Here is a 21,085-nt window from a genome sequence, read left to right on the forward strand (position 1 = left end):
TCGATACTGAGATAAATTTTTCTCCACCAGGTTTCGAGGAACAGGTGATGTGTAGTGCAAGCGCAACCATGCAACATCACTAACTATGATGGGTGTTGATCGGGGGTAACCGATCAAGACTGCCCATTAAGGGGTATAAGAGAAGGGAACTGCAGAAGTCGGGTTGGACGGGTTGAGAACTGTGCTTCTAGACGTGGAGCAGAGATGGGGGGTGTGCACGGACAAGGTGATGTGAAAATGCCAAGGAGGGGATCCTGCAAGGCCACTCCGATGCCGAAGTTAGCAGTGAAGTAGAGAGAAAAAACCCTAAGTGTAGAATACTTGAATATTGAATAACCTATATTTGGCTCCCGTGGAGGAGACCTTTTATACCTATTTGTGGGACTAGGATGGTCACTAGGGGGGTCATGAAATCCTAGACCCTAGTTAGGTTTATTACCGTTGGATCTTTTTTAGGCCACTGCTGCTCTCAGAGATCCTAGGGCCAGGGTTTCCTAGTAACCCGCAGCTAGGCCTCGAGTCTCGTTCTTAGACTTCTATGCAGAGGTGTAGAGTCAGTGATGGGATGGTTGAGGTGACCCGCATCCAATCTCTGGTTGTCAACTCTGGTTCGCGGTGTTCTCGATCTTCTCGAGTCTGTCGTCGTGTGGTTGTCCACTGAGGCTGGTCGGGCGAGGGGGTTGTTCGGGCGAGAGGGATGTCCGGGTGAAGATGTGGTCGATCGTCCCGACCTTTGAGATATTCATTTCCCGGTAAGACTCCTTGAGGTAGTCATGTTCGATCAGGTGGTGTGATCGTCCTACCCTGATCGAGAAAGGGGGTGGCCGATCTCGTCGGTCCCCATAACAGGTGTCGAGAGTTTCACTAAAAAAAAAAATTTTTGGTTACTAAGAATAAACTTGAGTTTTGAAAGATTTTAGCCGCCTCCATCCTCTCATCTCTCATCCTAAAAAGTGGCATAAACAAGATCAATAAAAAAAACTCATCTCCTCTTATCCAATAAACACCGGGTAAAATCTCAGCCCTCCTCTCCACTAAATCTAACACAGTGAAAATCTCAAATTTGAGTATTGTGTAGAATTAATCTCATTTTAATGTGAATGTTTTAAACTCGAATAAGCCTCAAATGAGTAAATTCTTTTAGTAAAGAAAAATTGGGTCAAATTGTCGAACTCTATATGTGCTCACGTACCAAACCATTCAAGAAATCTTTTCCAACCAACAATTGATCGGATACAAATTTATGTTCTCAGCCAATAATTTGCTTACCATTCGACCAACTTCGATCTCTAAAATAATAGATTAAATAAAATAAACAGTTTTTTTGTTTTTAATTTAAAAAAGAGAAAGACACATTGATTGGATAGAAGTGTTAGTTGTTACCAAACAAAAGAGTAAAAGAGAATCTTGGCAGGCAGTGAAGACTGGAGGGAGGCAGACAGGAAGAAGAAGAAGCAGCAGCGGCCAAAACAGAAGGATCAAAGCCAAAGGCGTATTCAATAAGAAACCTTTCTTTCTTTCATGACAACACTTCAATTCATTTTGTCCTTTCGTTTCAATCTTCTACCACTTTCCCAATATTATTATCATTATTCTCTTCCATCCATCATTTTCAATTCCCATATAAACAAAATAAAATTACCTGAAGCTAGAACTTGATCGATTAATCCACCCACAAGCTTTGTTAATGGCAGCTTCAACTCCCTCTCACTGAAATTTTGTGCCTTTACTTTTCTCAGCTACTTTGAGGTGAGGTTGCTTCCCTTTTTTTTTTTTCTTTGAATGTGAAATTTTAATGTTCCAATTGCAGCTGTATATGTATTTTTCATATCAAAATCAAATTTTTTTATCTGGGTTGTTGCTGTTTTTTCCATTGGCTGTTGTTCTTCATTCAGCTGGTGCATCATGTTTTTCAGTTCATGTGATAAACAGAGCAGAATATGAAATGGGGTAAATGGGATGTGAAAATGAGTGGACTTGTTAGTTGTTCCTACTACACTCAGTCTACTTTATTTGTTGATTTGCTTGTGTAATTCATTTGGTGGAATTACTAGGGACAAATGACACTTTTAAGTTTTAATCAATTCACTGTCAATTCTTTTTTAGAGTGGATTGGAACGAATACCAAATAAATTTGAAGTTCTACCGCAAAATGTCTTGTTTGTTAACATAGTATAATTGGTGTTTATAAAAAAAAACATAGTATAATCGGTTCTTGCTCGCAAGAGTTTCATTGTTTGGTGGTCTGTCACTTGTCACCATACTTGTTCATAGCTGTAATTTTGCTCCATTTTCACTAGTAGGAAAGATTTGAGTTTTAATGTATCTCTAATTCTGACATCAGTGACATGTACTGTGTTTGAAATAATGTTGCTTTCATGACATTCTTGTCTAGGAAGGAACTAACTACGGGAATGGCAAAGGAAGAAGAGGCAGGTAGTCCTAGTTGGGCTGCTTCTTTTTTCACGCAGACGACAGGAAATGTGGCTAGAGTTTCTGCTGCTGCTGCTGCTGTTAGTTCTCCAATATCGGCAGGGGTGCATTCATCAAAAGATGATACTAATGGTAGCAAACTTCAAAGACTGCAGTATCAAGTAACAAAAATGTTAAAGGGCTTTTCACGCCCTCCTGATGTTGAAACCACAAATTACAACCCTGAAATTCTTACTAGTCTGAAGCGTCAATGGGCGGCTAACTTCCAGTTGCAACATATGGTATGGTACATTATTGTGCTTCAATGTACTGAGATTATACATTTCTTTTAGCCTTTTGAATATGAGCTGTGAACTATGAACTATGAGAAAAGCTTAAGCTGCTTTCTAGTGTAGGATCATCTGCACTTGGTTTTGAATGCTCCTCTTCCTTGAAATTCCTTTAAAAGTTTTGTCCGGACATCAGTTGCTTATTTGATCTTTCATCTCTTTCCCTTTAAGCATTATATCTGTGTTCACATTTCTTCGTGAAGCGTGCCATCTTCAGTTTTTAGTTTTAGGACCTATAAGTTTCCTTCTTGCCTCAGGGCATGGGTCATGAACTATATTGTCCCTTGATTGTTCTCTTACACTCCCTCTTATTTGAGTTCACAGGACAATCAGTCTTGGAAGGAGCCCTCACGACTGTTTGAGAGCATGGTGGTTGTTGGACTTCATCCTAATAGTGATGTTCAGGCACTGCAAAGGCAATATGTTGACAGAGAGTTTGAAGGATCTGGTAAATTGAGGAGTGTACTTAGTTATCAGAATCAATCTCGCGTTGAACCCAATATTGAACCTCAGGTTGTGATCCTTTGTAGCAGAGACTGAACTATTGTAATTATTATTCTTATTGCCAATGGTACAAGTCCTAGTACTAATTGTATTACAATACAGTTTTACTACAATGACCAATTGACCACTGGGACTTTTACTGATTACTGTCTTAAATATTAGTTTGTCTCTATATATCTGTATTTTTAACATTTCCTTCATTTTTTTCCAGGTCTTATTTGTTTACCCTCCAGAAAAACAGCTGCCTCTTAAATGCAAGGATCTTCTTTCTTTCTGTTTCCCTGGTGGCTTGGAGGTATGAGTATGCTAAATGAACTTTAATCTTTTCCTCCCATCATTTTTACATCATCATCAATATTATTCAGTTAGATGAAGATAGGAAAGTCCTTTTACATGGTTTTCAAGAGAAAAAGCTGAAGGGGGGGGGGGGGAACAGATTCCAATTATCTTGTAGCTCAATTGGCAATGCCTCCATTGTCAAGAGTAAGACTAGGGTGTGATGTTTGATAGTAAGAGAGCATCATTTTGTGTTTGAATACTACATTCAGTTTTATCCAGTGCCTAGAGTTTGTATCAACTGTTGATAAAATGTTGTAACTGAAAAATCAGAGGGATCAATAGTGAATATTGCTCATATTTAAAATCTTGTAGAGTCAGTCATATACTTGTCCCTGTCTTACATTTATTTAACTTCATATGTGTTTAACTTATGTGGCGATTTCAATTAGGTTATAATTTATCTCTGATATAATTTTAGGTCCGTGCCGTTGAGAGAACCCCTTCCATGAGTGAGTTGAAGGAAATCATCTTTGGGCAGGTATTTTCATAGTACGTTATATGTCCATCAATATTAATTTATGCCAATTATCTAGTTAATTAATATTTGATTATGGTATGATTATATTCTTCCTTCTCTTAAGCGGTTGACTGATTATTAACATGCTGTTTGGATTGATATGTCCATCTTTGTCAATCTGGTTATCCTGTATCCACAACTTCATTTTTCATAGATCTGGTCTAATTCATGTTGGAAACTCAGACACCTAATGAAAGTTTAGTTCCAGCAGAGTGCTTCTTTCTGGAAGATATGTCATGTTTCCATGACAATATGACATAACATATTGCAGTTATTTGAAATTAGAAGAGCTATAAAGTTATTATTTGGTCTTTCAGACCCATGTTTCCCCAATATAGTTATCATGACTTTTGTGGATTCCCTTAGTCTATAGGCTCATGTTTCAGACTCTGGTTCCGGCCTTCCTGGGCCATATATGCTTTAATTCAGGAGAGTTTGTCTTCTACGGGCCTTATTACTTTCGGTGTTCGTTGATAAAAACATTTTTGGGGTTGTTATTGACATACGTGTATCTTACATAATTATGCCAAATCTTTATCATCAAATTTTTGTTTACCAGTGTTGACAGTCTACCTTTTTATCTGATAAAGTTGCAGGATATCTAACTTGTTAAATACTGACTACTAAAGGTCTGTTCTGTATATTGTAGGAACACCTTAAACAAAGGGATCTTTCATTTGTATTCAGGTTACAGGTATTTGAAGCAATCTTACTGTTACTTTGGTTCTACTTCTACCACTTTCATACATTTTCTTCTTTTGGTTGTTGCTATTCCAGGCACTCTGATGACTATACTATGTTTGCTTTTGCTATTTGTTTTTAATATCAAAACATTATAGTATAATACTTGGAATACAATCAACTTTTTGAAACTGGGTTCTATAACTATGTGTGGAATGCACTCTTCGCGTGCCTTTTCTTTTATTCCCTCTCATATGTATCTTCTCTTATTACCATATTATTTTCTTATGAATTCTATTTTATTATAGTTAACCTTCTAAAGAGTTTTCTGGCTGGACCAATGTTAGCCTGGATTCTTTCATCATTATTTTGGACCTTTATTCATATGTACCTTTCCTTATCTTTCCTGAATTCTAAAGAGTTTTCTTTTATTCCCCCTCATATGTACCTTTCCTTATTACCATAAGCAAATACTAATGTTTATGAAATCTACCTTCTCTGTGCTGCAAAACCTGCTTCACATTGTCTAATGCTATATTGTTTTTATTGCCCTATTCTAGAAATAAAAATTAAACTCTAGTGCAAGAAGACAATTTTCTTGCTACAAATGTAATTACTTGTTGGTTTTCTTTCATTTAAGTCCCAAGGGATCTAAATATTACAATATGTATCATTGGTATGGTGGATTTGGAAAGAAAAGAAAGGATGTGGTTCATGTGTTTTGACTCTATCCCCATTTTTTTAGCATTGAAAGTTGAAGACCCGGTGTGGGAAAGGTAGGGTATGCTAAAGTTCCGGCCAATAAAGTATTTTATGTGATTCCTAGGATCAAGTAGTTCCCAAAGACACTTTTTGTCAGTTGAGCTGTGGCTCATGAGCTAAATCCTAGTCTACTTTATATGCATCAACCATTTCCTTTATTTTCCTTCCAAATCTTCCCTACCAGACAATGGCTTATTTATTTTTTAATATTTAGATTGTGCTGGTTCCTGTACTCACAAGGTTTGTTTATGTATTTTTTGCATCATAGGGTGCTGACAACTCAATACTATATGGGTGTTGTGTCCTAGTTGAAGAACTAGTGCAAAAGCCCTCTGGATTGCTCTCTCTGATTCCTGATAAGCAGCCATCTTACCCTTCTTTGAGACGTCATGCATTAATCACTCAGAGATGCTACTGCATTCTTTCAAGACTTCCATTTTTTGAATTGCACTTTGGTGTATTAAATAGGTAGGCATTTGTAACCGGGAGTCATCTGATAGAAAGTGGGGTGTAGAAGATATTTGCAAGTTCTTTGTTCACTTAATGTATCCAATTTTGAACGGATGGTAACTAAACAGTAGTTCTGTTCTGTTCACCTTGTATGCATCCAAACAATGAGAAAGTGTCAAAGTAATTATTTGTGATACAGAGGTTTCAATGGGAAATTGAATATGTATGATAGTATCTTGAATATTTTGTGAAATTGAATAGTAATTGTGATCAACCAAGCATACTGATATGGATATATTTCTGTTTAAAATCGAGACAGATAGAAGGAATATATGCCTTTGATCAAATTAAGGCCTTATAAGACTAGGTGGGGTTGAAAAGCAAGTTAAAGAGAGCATGTTTGATCCAATTACAAGGCATTGGATTTGAGTTTCACATTGGAAGTATGAGGTTATGGTCTGGAGTTTAGAAGACCTTAGGCTCTCCAACTATAATGGCTAGGTTTTGTGGTGGGGTTCTCCCAAAGATTCTTATAAGTTGGTATCAGAGCCTTCCATCATATCTCTCAACTCTGTAAAAGAGTGGCCTGGGTGGTAAAATTGACATTGCAGTGTTTGCCTGGGGTAAAGGGCTAGTGCACAGCCAGCTCGCGCAAGCACTAGGACTGCAGAGCGTCGTGGTGTATTAGGGATTCTGGTGGGAGGTCTATATTGCCTTGGACTCTCCAATTACCAAGACTAGTTTTTGTGGTGTGGTTCTCCTAAAGGTTCTAACCGGAAGCTATGTACTTGCCTACTTGGGCAATACACACATGCACATTCGCACAATTCCCAACATAGGTTAGTGCCTAAAAGACTAAAAACTGGTTGATTGTTGTCTAAAGATTCTATGATGTAGTTTGCTGTAACAAGATATGATCTTTTTCAATGAGGAGTCAAATTATAAGACAGGGGAGCTGTATTTTTTTTTTCTTTTTCGAGGGGTGGGCAGGGGGGGTTCTCAGTTGAAGTAGGTTTCTACATTTGAAGATTAAGTTCTATATATTGTTGAAGTAGAAGTGAAATACTTTTCTCCATTGACATTTTCTTTTGGGTAGATGACATGATATTTATTAACTTTCTATTTGGTTGAAATAATTTGAATGATGGATAATATATACTCACACATTGTATTCTTATCATGAGTCTTATAATTGTGTACTTTCTGGTATGCTAGATTATGATATGGTTTTATGACTTTTGCTCATTTTTTGTGCCAATATTTGTGCAGCATCTTCACACAAGAAAGGCTTGAGTGGTTGACAAAAAGTGTTGGAGATTTAAATTTAGAAGTTTTTGAAGGTAACTATGAGGATGAAAACTCAGATAGTGATCCCGAGAGTGTGGTGGTGGGTGATGGACCCATTGAAGACAGATTTGATGGAAATTCAATAATTTCTCAATCAAGAGGAGAAAATTCTGCACCTGAAAACAATGTGAGTGATGGTTATCCAGAGAACCTAATGGCTAGTGGGGAGGTGCAAACATATAATGAGAGTTATGATAATGTTGTGCCCGCCGAGCCTGAAACTGATAGGAGTAGGACCGCAGTCAAAGAAGAGTCTAGCCCTTCAAATTCTAGAGATAGTGATGAGTATGAAGATGGACCCATAGAAGACAGATTTGATGGAAATTCAATAATTTCTCAATCAAGAGGCGAAAATTCTGCACCTGAAAACAATGTGAGTGATGGTTTTCCAGAGAACCTAATGGTTAGTGGGGAGGTGCAAACATATAATGAGAGAATCAACTATGATAATGTTGTACCCGCTGAGCCTGAAACTGATAGGAGTAGAACAGCAGTCAAAGAAGAGTCTAGCCCTTCAAATTCTAGAGATAGTGATCAGTATGGAGATGCTTTAGAAACCAACAAAAAGTCAAAAGATAGTCATTTGCCTCATGCTATTTTGCCCCTTCTACGCAATTGCCAGTATGAAAGCTCTGAATCTTCCTGCAGGTTCATGGCTCTTAAGCTTAGTTTAGTTGTTTTATCAAGAAATATATGTTGTTTTTATTATGGTGTGTTACTCTCCCCCCCCCCCCCGCTAAGGATATAATGTTTCTTTTTTTTATTGGAGTGAAATGCTCGTATTTTTTTTAAAAGGAAAATATTTGAACCCAAGGCTTTGCTTTCATACCCCCCTCCTCTTTGGGCTTCCTATTATTTCTGTGAGTCTATTTGATAGATATGCAGAAGGATTTGAGTGCCCTCTCTTATTGATGTCTTTGCTTTGTACGTGTTCCTTTCCTGTCATTTGGTTGTTTTGTCTGTAGAGAATAACTTATTATCCATTTTCCTTTGCATTCCTTATTTATTTCCTTCAAATATTTTTTTAAATTTTAAACAAAAATATTATGTTATTTAACATGTATATTTTATAGGGTGACTTTTCATCCTCAATTAAATTGTTGCTCCTTCCTTCTAAGTGATGCATCTTAAATATCTGATTTTCTTTATGCAGCATTCAAGGATCACCTTGTGAAGACAAAAATTTTAGGAGTGAAATTGATGATAATGAGACAGAAGATGCATCTTTCTCTGGCCAAGAGGATATAAATGACTTGAATGATATTCTTCAATGGGCTAAGGTTTGTAGCATAACAAGAACCTATAGCTGTTTTCACCTGGTCTTTTGATGATATTTATAGCTAATGGTATTTTACCAATTCTTAGGAACATAACCATGGACCTCTACAAATTATAAGTGAGTATTATCGCTTAAGTTGCCCAGCCAGGGGCTCAACACTTACGTTTCATCCTTTGGAACACTTGCATCCCTTGGAGTATCATAGACCAGCAGGGACAGTTCCACATCTGGTTGGTTCAACTGTTGATTTGAAAGCTTGCAATGCTGGGCAGGAGTTAGCTAATGTATGCTGTCATAGTAACTTATGAATAGATCAGCTTGCTTGCGTGCTTCTTTAGCTTTAAGATTTCAACCGTCTGGGCAGCATTAATCATATGCTCTTAGTAAACACTACTCTTCATGGTTGTTTGTTCCTCTCAGGCCCATAATTCTCTTCTGGTGGAAGACGCAACTGCATTATCGATATGGACTGTAGCTTGCATATGCGGTATCTTGAGACTTGAAAATGTATGTTTAATGCTTTGATCTAAATTATAAACTGTTTTTTTTTTCTCTCCATATATTGTTATTATTTATATAATGCTTGATCTCCAAATTGTGTGGATTTTTTTCTATGGAAAATTTAAGGCTGTTTTAATTTGAGACTGAGCTTATGTTCTGGTGGAGTTATTACTGTTTTATAGGAGAATGTTTTCTTTTCTTTCGGTTTTTACTTGGGGGGGGGGATTCTCTATTGACTTCAGCATTTATGGAAGTGAGATCTGTTATTTGTTGATATATTTCTTTATTAATAGCTATTGTTGCTTCTGTGTTAAAAATGAAGATCAGATATAAATACTCATTTGATTCCTTCAACTGTAACCAAATTAGATGAAAATTATGCATTTTGGTCATGAGTTTAGCATGGTAGTTTTCTCCTAAGTTCAAATGCAGTGTTGATCCAAGTGTAACAATTTCATAAATTGTGCATAACAGTTTTACAACTGGATTGGTTTAACTGATTGTGTGTCCGTTCTGCACTCTGCAGGTGTTAACATTCTTTGCCGCAGTTCTGCTAGAGAAGCAGATAGTTGTTCTCTCTTCGAATTTGGTATGTAGTGTGCCTGAAATTAGTTGTAATGATATTGTGATAGTGATTAATATGTCCTGATTTTTTATGATAATACTATTTTACTTTTACTAATATGAAATTACTAATAATAATGATGATGATATGATGATTTTCTGTGAAGTTATGTGAGTGAGTCACTGGTTACATATTTTGTTGTCCTTCGGAAACATTATTGTTCCCTTCCATCCTCAATTAGGAACTACGAGTCTATGACAATTTTATTTTGTTTTGGTTTCTTCTCATTGTTGTCCTGGCCTAGTTCATGTCGTTATGCATATGTAATCAGTTGTTTTACTGTCATGATCATGGTTTGGACATCTTGCCACAGCATTCTTATGCTCTAGTTTTAAAACTTAGTCACTCTCATATTGAAAATTTGAAATATGTACACACACGAAAGTTTGAAGAATTTAACTGAAAATTCATCAATATTTTATCTTACTCCATGTTAGAAATAACTTTGCTGGCTTGATTTTTTAGAAGTTCTTAAAATCTCTTTGATGACCAGGGAATCCTATCTGCTTCAGTTTTATCAGTTATTCCACTAATCCAGCCTTACCGATGGCAAAGCCTACTAATGCCAGTTTGTTTTCTTTCTCTTTTCACTATTGAATTGAATGAGTTTTTACATGTGATTCATTTATATTTACTACCTTATGGTGTTTAATAAGAATATGATCTCCAGGTTTTACCAAGTGACATGCATGAGTTTTTAGATGCACCTGTCCCTTATGTGGTGAGTATTTGATCCATATTGCTTTTACTATAAGAATATTATCTGCTTGAATTCACGCCATTAGGTTGTTTTTGCGTATTGGATTTCGTTTGTTCTTTTAGAAACCTTATCAGTGCTTGGCCTTGCACAAGCCCAGTTATTACTTGGATATTGATATTGGATATATTTCTTTGGGTCTGGTCGAACTTTTAATATTCCCTTTCATACTTTGGAGATAATGTTAGATTTGCAACTGGAGTGTGTAATTTTACATTTGATTTCATGTTCAACTGTTTTTAACTTAACCCTTCAATTGATAATACCATTTCTGAATGTCGGAATCAATTCTATAGGTTGGTATCACGAATAAGAACAGTGAAGTTCAGTCAAAGTTTGCCAACGTTATACTGGTTGATGCTGATAGAAACCAGGTTTGTGAATTTTCACAGCTTTAGTGCTAATAAAAGTCAAATCCTTTTACCCCAACGACTTACTGAACATTAGTATGTGTAACCGTTTCTTTTCTTTTATGATTGAAAAGTTATGGCTTCAAATGAAGGAAAGCATTATTCTACATATCATTGATTTTGTAATACTGACTACCATAATGTATTCTTTTTCCCATTTGCTTGTGAAATGCATTCAAGTTTCATATTTTGGTTCCTAATAATAAATCTTATCAAATTACCTTCTTTAGTGAGATATTATTTTTGCTTTTTGTTAAGAAAGGTAATGCATTTTAGATTTATAACTTTATAGTTAAGTTGATGGATATTAAATGTAGATCAACAGCACATTTTTCTCTGACCATGTAGAGTGGGAGGTAGGTTGATCTGATTTGTTAGAGCCAATATTAAGTTTTACTGATTTGATAATTTGATCCGTTAAGTTTGATTTATCTGTCAAATGCCACCTCATATGCTAACTGCGGACACGTGAGAGCAAAAGAATTAAGATTTTGGAGGCTAGGGTTAAAGCTTAAGATTAAGGTAACGAGACAGGTTAAAGATTATATATCCTAAGTTCATAATGATTTGTTGCATTACCACAAAACACAGGAAGAGCTCCCTTCTAATTGCTATGTTATTTGTATCTATGATTCTTAGGAGACTAGCTATTTAGTTTTACACTGTACAGCTGTTAGATATTTGTTATACATTGTGGGTTCGCGTCAATCCAGATGCTTCTTTAATCCTTCCCAGAAAAGGAAAAGGAATGGGGCTAAGCTTCTACAATTATATTATTTTCATTTGCTTATCTGTTAACTTGTTTTTTGGATGTCTAAATTGTATCTTAGAGTTGTAAATTGACTCAGATGGTTTCTTATGAAACTGTAATAGGTGAAGTCACCAACAATACCACAACTTCCAAGACAGAAAGAGCTAGTCTCTTCTTTACGTTCCTATCATGCAACTCTTGTAGGCGAAAGTTACTTGGGGAGGAGAAGGCCAGTGTATGAGTGCACAGAAGTGCAGGTGTGCCCTTCATAATCGATTCATGAATATCCATTACCCGTCCTGTTTTCCTCTCTCTCTCTCTCTACGCTTTCTGTCATTTTTGCTATCTTGATTATTATAGAAGATAGTCATCCTTGCGTGTATTATATCAAGTGATTTAATAGACATTTGTAAGGAGCAGTTGTTCAGTTTCCTAGTAACTCCAGATATTTTAATCTTCATCTCATTAAAAATTCACCTCAAGTAGTATTTCTGATTATTCACAGTTGTTTCCTTGTCAAACTTTTAATAAACATGTTTCAATATTTTAGTCTTCTCTCATGTGTGTTAGTGCCCCCACAGATTGAAGCTGCAAAGGGGTTCCTTTCGGTGTTAAGGTCTTACTTGGATTCTCTTTGCTATAACATCCGTTCCCACACGATTACTAATGTACAATCCAATGATGATAAGGTTGGTACTTTAGTTTCAACAGTAAATTAAGTTCAAGAAACTTTGATATTTGTCTATTTCTTTTACCTCTCCAAAATTAAGGATTTGATTGAATTGTAATCTAGAACCAGCTTGGACTTAAATTTGGCAAAAAAAAGGACCAATTACATGTTGTATGGTTAATCCTTGTTATGGAGTTGTTAATTGGTAAATGCAGTCTTTTACATCTTAGATGGTTAATACTTTGTACCTTCAGGTATCTTTGCTTTTGAAGGAGAGTTTCATTGACTCATTCCCTTACCGTGATCGAGCTTTTATGAAGGTTATTTCTTGAGCTTACATCACACCTTATGCTAACTATGTTAACAAATGTTTACTCACATTTGCTAGTAAGTTGTAAATGATCAGAGTCAACTTACAAACTATATCTGATTTCTAGTAGTTGAGTCCAACTCCAGAATCTGCATTTAGCATGTGAATATTATCACACTTTCATATTTTATCAAGTGTTTTTTTTGCTCAAGTTTGCTTCTCAATTGCCCTCCTCATATAGGAGTTATTAGGGGGATTGGCATGTGCTATTCTCAAGCAATGATAAACCTGATTGTGTCCTTTTTAGGTGCATCAACCCATAAATTTGTGAGAAAACAAGTAAATGTATTTAATGAGAAGCAATGATTTCAAAGACAATTGAACATGCACACAATCTTTTTTTTTGCTCATGATAGCATGCTCAAATCAGCTTAACTTTGTTTGTCTGATTGGTGTCATTTATTGTATTCAGACTACTAATGCAGATTTTTTTCCCCATTTTGTTGGCTTGTGCTAAACAGCTTTTCGTGGATACACAGCTTTTTTCAGTACATACAGACCTTGTTCTCTCTTTCTTACAAAAGGAATAGGATTATAGGACTGCCATTCAAAACATTCTGGGAACATTGTTGTCGTTTTTCAGGCTTGAATGCATGTTCAGTGTTGTGTAATTTTTTATTTTGATTTAAATTTTTCTCCTTTTACATGTTTACCGGCCCCTTTTTTGTCCCTTTAGGCTCTTTGGATGGGGCACCTGTAATTAATTATAATTATTTAAATTACATATTTTTATATGGACAAAAAATGTCCTAAAATTTATTTAGTGTTTCATTCTATGCAATTGTCTTTTTTCTTTCACAAGAGTCATAGATATTTATAAATAATTATATGGGAAAAAATTAATGACATCTTACCTCTTAGAATGGCTAATAGGTTTATTTACCAGACATTAGGATTTTTTTCTACATATAATGACATTTGTATCCGTATACAGAAATAAGCAGAAAGCAATTTTTTTTATTACCTCTCTCATGTCAACCGTAATAAATTTGTTAAGAAGTCTCACATTAACTAGAAATATGATATAATAAACGTTTATACAAAATAGAACAATCATCATTCATAAGCTAGCTTTTGGGGAGAGTTTGCCACAACCCGAATTCTAAGATTATATTATTGATGACCATCCATATTTGAGTTACCTCCTAAATTTACAATCTTGCAAATTCTATGTTTCAAATGTCTAGCTTTAAGCATGAAAAGTGTGTTGAAAAGTCTTATATTAATTAGAATTGTTTAATAAGTGTTTATATATAGTTAAACAACCATCGCCTCAAGTTAAATTTTGGGATAGTGTTAAACCTAATTCAAATTCTAAAAAACATTTTTGCCCTACCATATTATCTACAACGACCAAACAAAGCCTGAAAGATCTTCCACTTGTCCTAGGATTTTGGGGTCCCAATTGGTATTAAACAAAGGTACAAACACTAGGAGCTTGTTTTAACTTCTAATGTCTACTTGTCATTGCACTTCGAAATTGTTGAAGATATGAACAAGTATTCAGTAAGCGTGGGTTGTGTGGATGCAAAGGTTGTGGTCCAAGTTGAAGATGTGGCAGTTCACAATGACATTGATTCAAAATCAGAATGCGACAGCAAAGATATCGGGATTTGCCTTCATAGCTGTTACATTAGTGGAAACATTTGATGTGTCCCTTCCTGCTTGGGGCCTTTTACCTCTTAAATGTGCCACTCTTTTCAGTAACTTGGTAGTCTTGTTTGGTGGAGCTTTGGTTTAACATTTGTAGTACTTTAATCCATTAGCATGCTAAGACCTAAGTGCCACAGGCTGTGTTTTCATAAAGTGGATCAAATAATGGAACTTGTACGTATGTTTCTTGCACCCACCTTCCCTCATTTAAGTGTGGCGTTTGAGTGGGAGGAATGAGATGGTTTTGAGGAAAAATAAATAAACAATTGACTTAATTTGTAAGTGGATCAGTAGCATGTTGATTATCTAAAATTTCTATACCAACAACATCAAGATCATGTTGTCACCACTCTTGTCTTCCCTTGGTGGTTAGCACCGTCTCTGGGTTGCGCCACTTTAAATATTGATGGCGCCTTAGAATGGGCATGGGAGGGTTGATTCGTGATAGCTTTGGAACATGGATTTACGGTTTTTATGCAACCTCTACTCGTGGCGGTGTTGTACGTGCACAGATTGGCACTCTGAAGCATGTCTTGATTTGATTTGGAGCATGGATATCAGGAAAGTCGTTTGCGAAATAGGTTGTTTAGAGACTATTGAGTCTTTAAACAAGGAAAGTGCAGGTTCCAAATGTACGTAAGAGATCTCCGTGACATTCTTAAGATTCTAGACCGTATACAATTGAGATGTTCGTCTTTGCCATGTTCGCCGTGAATCTAATGCTCGAGCTGATTACTTGATTGGAATTGGTGTGACTCTTTAATATCACATTAATCTTATGGATTCTCCTCCTAATAGAGTTGAGTTCTTCCTTATAGTTAGGGATGGCAATTTTGCCCAAACCCATGGGTACCCGCTCGAACTCGATCCGATTTGACGGGCAAAATCCAAGTTGACTGGATTTGGGTTTGGGTTTGAGTTTTGCCCGTTACTATAGCCATTTATGGGTTTGGGTTTGGTATTAGTTAAATTCGTGCCCATACCCGCCCAAACCCGAACCCAAAGATACCCGAAACATAAAATTACAAAAAAAACCCTCATATATATATATATATATATATATATATATATATATTTATAAACTTTGTTCTTAGTGTTTGATGATTAATTGTACTTTTGTATGTTTGAGAAAGTAAACTCTAAACTATTGTTGTCTCACTTTAGTGATGGATGAGGATGATGAATAGTATTTGTTTTTTTTCTTTCTATGAATTTCACTTTTTTCTGGATTGAGTTGCTACGTAACTAATGGGTTTGGGTTTGAGTTTCGGGTAAATCCAAAACCCAATGGATTTAGGCATGAATTTCATTTTATCGCCCATAAGGTTTGTGTCTGGGATTTGGATTTGGGTTTGGTAATTGTAAAACCCGTGCCCGATCCTACCCGTTGTCATCCCTAAGTTATAGTCTTACCATAAACATTCTAAGCTTGTTATTTTGTTGTTTTCATTTGTTTTCTCATTCTCCAAAAAAAAGTTAATGAACTTGCTCAGTAAAAATGTAAATTCTCTAGACTTGTATCCATCAAATTAAGATGAAGTGGAGCAATAGAAGACGAAAACGGATATAGATATTTATTTTAGTCGGTTGAAGTTGTGCCGTGGTACAAAGGTAGAGAAGTGTACGTGATTAGGCATCTGGGTCAGCTTTGCTAAGCGGATAAAAATTGTGCTGTCAAACTTGCAACACATGAAATGAATAGTTCCAAAGGTTTCAATGCAGCCAAACAGCATAAATAGTTATGCCAATCTTAGGCTCTCATTTATTTGCGTGTTCTCTTTTGGTTGATTTGGTTTTGTTTCTTTAAATTTTCTGACTTGGGCCCAGTTGTTTGGTCTCGCTGACCGGTTTGTATTTGCGATCTATATATCATTTAGAATGCAATGTTCCATTATTTTATTAAGGCTCGTTTGGTACGTCGTATTAAGTATAATTGTATAAGCTTATACAATACATTATGGGTTTATCCATTATTTGGTGCTAACATTGTATAGTATAAACTTATCCATCAACCCATCCTTATACATCAAAATGATGTATTATTAAATCACCATGTAGGTGATGGATAAGGCGTAATAAGATTTGACGTATAAGACATCATCACCATTCACCCTCCACCACTACTACCGCGACCGCCACGATCCTCCACTGTCGCCGCCACCACCCTACGACCACCACAACCACTGATCTCCACCATCCACCACCACCACCACCATCGCCACCCTCCACCACCACTACCATCGCCGACGCCACCACCTACACCGACGTCACCACCCAATCGCCACCATCACCGCGACCATCACCACCACCGCGACCATCACCACCCTATCGCCACCACAGTGTTCTCCTCCACCGCCACCAACACCACCACCACCACCCTACCGCCACCACAATCACTATCCTCCTCCACTATCATCACCATAACCACCCTACCGCCGCCGCCGCCACCACCACCCTATATCCACCACAACCATTGTTCTCCTCCTCCACCACCACCACCCCACTGACACTAAACCCTACAACCACCGTCCTCCTCCACTACCATCACTACCGCCACCCTACAGCTGCCGCCGCCACCATACAGTTGACACCACCACTACTACCCCAACATTCAGTACTATCAATGCCACTATTGTATAACCACATTTATTATATATCATTATTGGATACTTCACTAAATATAAGATTGTATGAACTTAAACGATATAGTATACAGTGTATGACCAAACGTTGTATAGTATAAGAAATTTATTAGGGCTTATACTATCAGGCCTAATACTATCAGGCCTTATACTACACGTCACACCAAACAAGCCCTAAGTGTGTGTTTAGATATTAGTTAAATGCTACATAAAAGTGATAAGGCGCACTAAGTTCTTCAATTCTTAAGAACAATTTTGTTTCTTTTTACTTGTTCTTCAATTCTTAAGAACAATTCTGTTTCTTTTTACTTTAAAACGAGTGATAACGTGGATTTACCTTAACTATATGAATGTATATTCAAACATAACCTTAACACTGTGTTTGTTTCTATGGAAAACTTAGGAAGGAATAAAGATGGGAGGGAAAGATGAAGAAAAAGGGAATCTTGAAGTGTTTGGAAGAGAGAGGAAAAGGAAGGGGGAGGTTGAACAGTGAATGAACAGTGTCAAATTTATTTTCCTCCCACATCTGGACGGAAAACTAGAAGGAGACAAGAGGATTTATTTAAAAGACACCAATACTCTTATGAACACTCATCATTGTTGTACCTGTACGTGTTCTTTCTCTTTTTCTTGAAATGGTGTTCTTTCTCACATCTATTATTTTTTCATAGCATTATTTTTATATGTTTACTCAACTCGTTTATTGTTTTTCATACCTTTTCAATTCCATTTAAATAACTTGACTAGTGCAGTTATAATTTTTTTTATTTAGTTTACTTTAAAAATAAATTAATTAGTTAATGTCGTGAGTATACATTTAATTGTGTAAACATTGCTCTCACTTTTCCTTTCTTTCTTCTTTCTTTTTCCCTCAATCCAAACATCTTTAAAATCACCTTATTTTTCACTTATATTCCTTCCTCATATACTCTTTTCTCTTATATTCTGATGAGTACTTGGAAGTTGGAGTCAGTTAGTTAGTTACCATAGAGTTAGTTAGTTTGTTAAGGCTTAGCCTATAAATAAGGGAGTGTGAAGAGGGTTTAGTATCTTTGGGATCATTTGGGAAAATTGGGACTTAGGAGAGAGTAGAGCCTCTCGAATGCTCTGCAACTTTGTACATTCTCTCTAATTCCTATTTGGGAATTAGGGTTCATATTCCATATTATCACAGTTTCTGTATCTTTCTTGGTTGAGTTTCATCAATTGGTATCAGAGCACCGATCTAGGTGCTGTGATTGCCATCAATTCGTGAAGATGTTTCCAGAATTTGATGGAAGGGAGGCCTACGGATGGCTCATCATGGTGGAGCAACACTGTGAGTCCAAGGGAGTATCCGCAGAGGAGAAATTCTTAGAGGCAGAGAAGGCTTTGACTGGTGAAGCTTTCATGTGGTGGTTTTGCTGGAGAAGACGCAATCAGAAGGCAACATGGTGGGAATTTGTGGAGGCTCTGTTGAGGAGATTCGAACCAGAATTGGAACCGTACATGCCAGAACCAGTCCACGATTCAGAGGAGGAAGAAATCCCTAGGAAGCAAGAAGTCTTGGAGGCAGAACGAAGAACTGTTGTGGTGGAAGCCAAACCTGAGGCCAATTCAGTGCTGTTGGCGAAATCAGAGATCAAGCCATATTCGCCGGAGAATTCTGAGACGGAGCAAACAGCGGAGGAGTCACGATGTCAACCGGTCACCGTGGTTGATTTCATCGATTGCACGTTGACGGCGAAAGGGGAGAAGATCGACGCCGAGGGGGAAATCTTCATCAAGAGGTTGAAGGAAGGTGCGCTAAGGGAGAAATCGCAGACTCGCAACCTTCAAGGGAGGAAGAGGGTTCAATCAACCGTTTTTCCCCAAATTACTGAACTAGGGTTCGATTGGAAGAGAAGGCAGCCGCGGAAACCACCTGATTCACGGCGTCGCAAGGCGGTAACCGTCAATCGACCGCGGAACCTCAATTCTTTGTTCATCGGAGGTCGCCAATCGAACGGTGGCGGAATCGCCAAACCACCGTGGCGGTGGTTCACATATCATCTTCGGCAAGGCCCTGTGATTCGCGAGGAGGAGAGACGTTGCACGTCGGTAACCACCTTACGGCCGCCGGCGAAGCCACCGGACCTTGCAGTTACGGCGGTGGAAGAAAGGAAATTGAAGTGGGGAAGATACGGGTTTGGGTATCTGCCGTTGGCTCCTTGCGAGGTTCAAGCTCGGCACGTGAGGGAAGTGGGCCCGAGTGAGAAGGCTCCAGTTGAACCCCTCTCCAATTCGAATGGGCCAAGCCCAATCCATTCATGGAAAGAGTTGGAGCCTGGCAGGAGGTGGCACAAAAAAAAAAAACAACCTGGCCAAGGACTGCGAGTGGGCCTAAGAATGCAGCATTGGCCCAATTTTGCATGTTTTCTGCTATGTTTACTTTTCTGTTTTTGTTTCAAGGAGCTTGTTTTTTACCCCACCTTGAGGACAAGGTGGATGTTTAGGGGCAAGTATTGATGAGTACTTGGAAGTTGGAGTCAGTTAGTTAGTTACCATAGAGTTAGTTAGTTTGTTAAGGCTTAGCCTATTAATAAGGGAGTGTGAAGAGGGTTTAGTATCTTTGGGATCATTTGGGAAAATTGGGACTTAGGAGAGAGTAGAGCCTCTCGAATGCTCTGCAACTTTGTACATTCTCTCTAATTCCTATTTGGGAATTAGGGTTCATATTCCATATTATCACAGTTTCTGTATCTTTCTTGGTTGAGTTTCATCATATTCCTTCCGTTTGTTTTCCCTTCTTCATCCAAACAGAGCATTATGTGTCACATGCTTCCTACAATTTCCCCTTGATTAATTTATATCAGTTGTGAAAGTCATAGCATGTTTGGATATTTGGTGATACATAATCACATTAACGTCAAAAAAATACATTTTATATACACAAGTGAATATGAGACTTTTCACAGCAAACCTAAACTATGGTATCAAATTATCCTACTCTGCCATTTTCTTGTCTTTCATTGTACAGAAAAAAGCTGTATATTTAAGCATGCAATGACTGTTCCATTTTTTGTACGAATCCAGATAAAGTTCGGTTTCTATAGGAATGGTGTTGAACCTCCAGGGTAAACGGTGGATTGTAATACCAATAAAGGTCACTGTCTGAGCACTAACCACTACAAGTACAATAATATTTGAATTAGTACTTTGGATTGGATTGCCTAAGTAGCCCCTGCTTTAACAGAAGGCCCATCTTGTTTCAATGGAACTAGCAAAAGGACAATGCAAAATAAATAACCCCAGGTAAATCACACACCTGCAACAATGAGTTTTTTGTTTCTTAAAAAATGATTTTACTGAAAGAGGATTCCAGGCTCCATGCAGCTCTCCAATAAATATTCAGTATTTCCTCCTTTTTTATAAGATCTTGCTTATTAAAAAAAATATGTAATAAGTCTAATTAATGTATTGATTTTTAATAAATCCTTACAATCTTCCATATTTACAATTTATCATTATATTAGTTGTTTCTGACTATAATAAAAAACTTGATTGGGTAGCATGAGAGAAAGGGAATTAATGGTAGATGACAATCAAAATTTGGAAATTAAAAAACAATTAATACAAAGGTATATATGAAAAGCATAATAATTTTTTCTAAAATTTAGTAGGGTTTTATGTTAAAAAACACCAAATATGCCTCTAGGAGGTCTTAATAAAAAAGATCGGATGAAGCATTATTGAAGGATTAAACGCTCAATAGTCAATCAAGCTATTCTCATATCTCGTAGTTTAGTCTCAATCAATGCACTAAATTGTAAAGCTGCCCAAGGTGTTACTTCTATGTGTATGTAAATTGCCTCCAAAAAATTAAGTGAGTTAGCGTAGTAATTCAACCTTTCATCTCTTAAACAAGCAATTAAAATGAAAATAATCATTAATCAGCCTATATTGCTATTACTTGAATCCCAAAATTAGAAATTAGTATCTCATTACCAGTATGAAAATAGTTTGGTTATGATAAAAAAAAATTGCCCCACCACTCAAAAGTTTAAGATATGTCACTATCATTGCTTCCATTCACATGAGTTG

At 36.9% G+C, this 21,085-nt stretch overlaps 1 protein-coding gene across 1 annotated transcript; it reads left to right on the top strand.

Moving 5' to 3' along the window:
- The first annotated feature begins 1,381 nt into the window (after window positions 1-1,381).
- Window positions 1,382-13,518, top strand: LOC130710441 (uncharacterized). The gene is made up of 19 exons (XM_057559720.1): window positions 1,382-1,749; window positions 2,396-2,714; window positions 3,087-3,275; window positions 3,478-3,561; window positions 4,024-4,083; window positions 4,772-4,816; window positions 5,834-6,033; window positions 7,285-8,010; window positions 8,516-8,642; window positions 8,728-8,925; window positions 9,062-9,148; window positions 9,669-9,731; window positions 10,261-10,335; window positions 10,438-10,488; window positions 10,821-10,898; window positions 11,808-11,942; window positions 12,267-12,374; window positions 12,610-12,675; window positions 13,187-13,518. Exons 2-19 carry the CDS (start codon window positions 2,415-2,417, stop codon window positions 13,253-13,255), a joined length of 2,661 nt encoding a protein of 886 aa, XP_057415703.1. The 5' UTR covers window positions 1,382-1,749; window positions 2,396-2,414; the 3' UTR covers window positions 13,256-13,518.
- The last annotated feature ends 7,567 nt before the right edge of the window (window positions 13,519-21,085 follow it).

The sequence above is a fragment of the Lotus japonicus genome, chromosome 4 (genome assembly GCF_012489685.1).
Source record: "Lotus japonicus ecotype B-129 chromosome 4, LjGifu_v1.2".
Taxonomy (NCBI): domain Eukaryota; kingdom Viridiplantae; phylum Streptophyta; class Magnoliopsida; order Fabales; family Fabaceae; genus Lotus; species Lotus japonicus.

Coding starts and splice junctions, on each gene's coding strand:
- LOC130710441 (XM_057559720.1), top strand. CDS start 2,415: ATGGCAAAGGAAGAAGAGGCAGGTAGTCCTAGTTGGGCTGCTTCTTTT. Junction 3,276..3,477: donor AACCCAATATTGAACCTCAG/GTTGTGATCCTT, acceptor ATTTTTTTCCAG/GTCTTATTTGTTTACCCTCC. Junction 8,643..8,727: donor ATATTCTTCAATGGGCTAAG/GTTTGTAGCATA, acceptor ACCAATTCTTAG/GAACATAACCATGGACCTCT.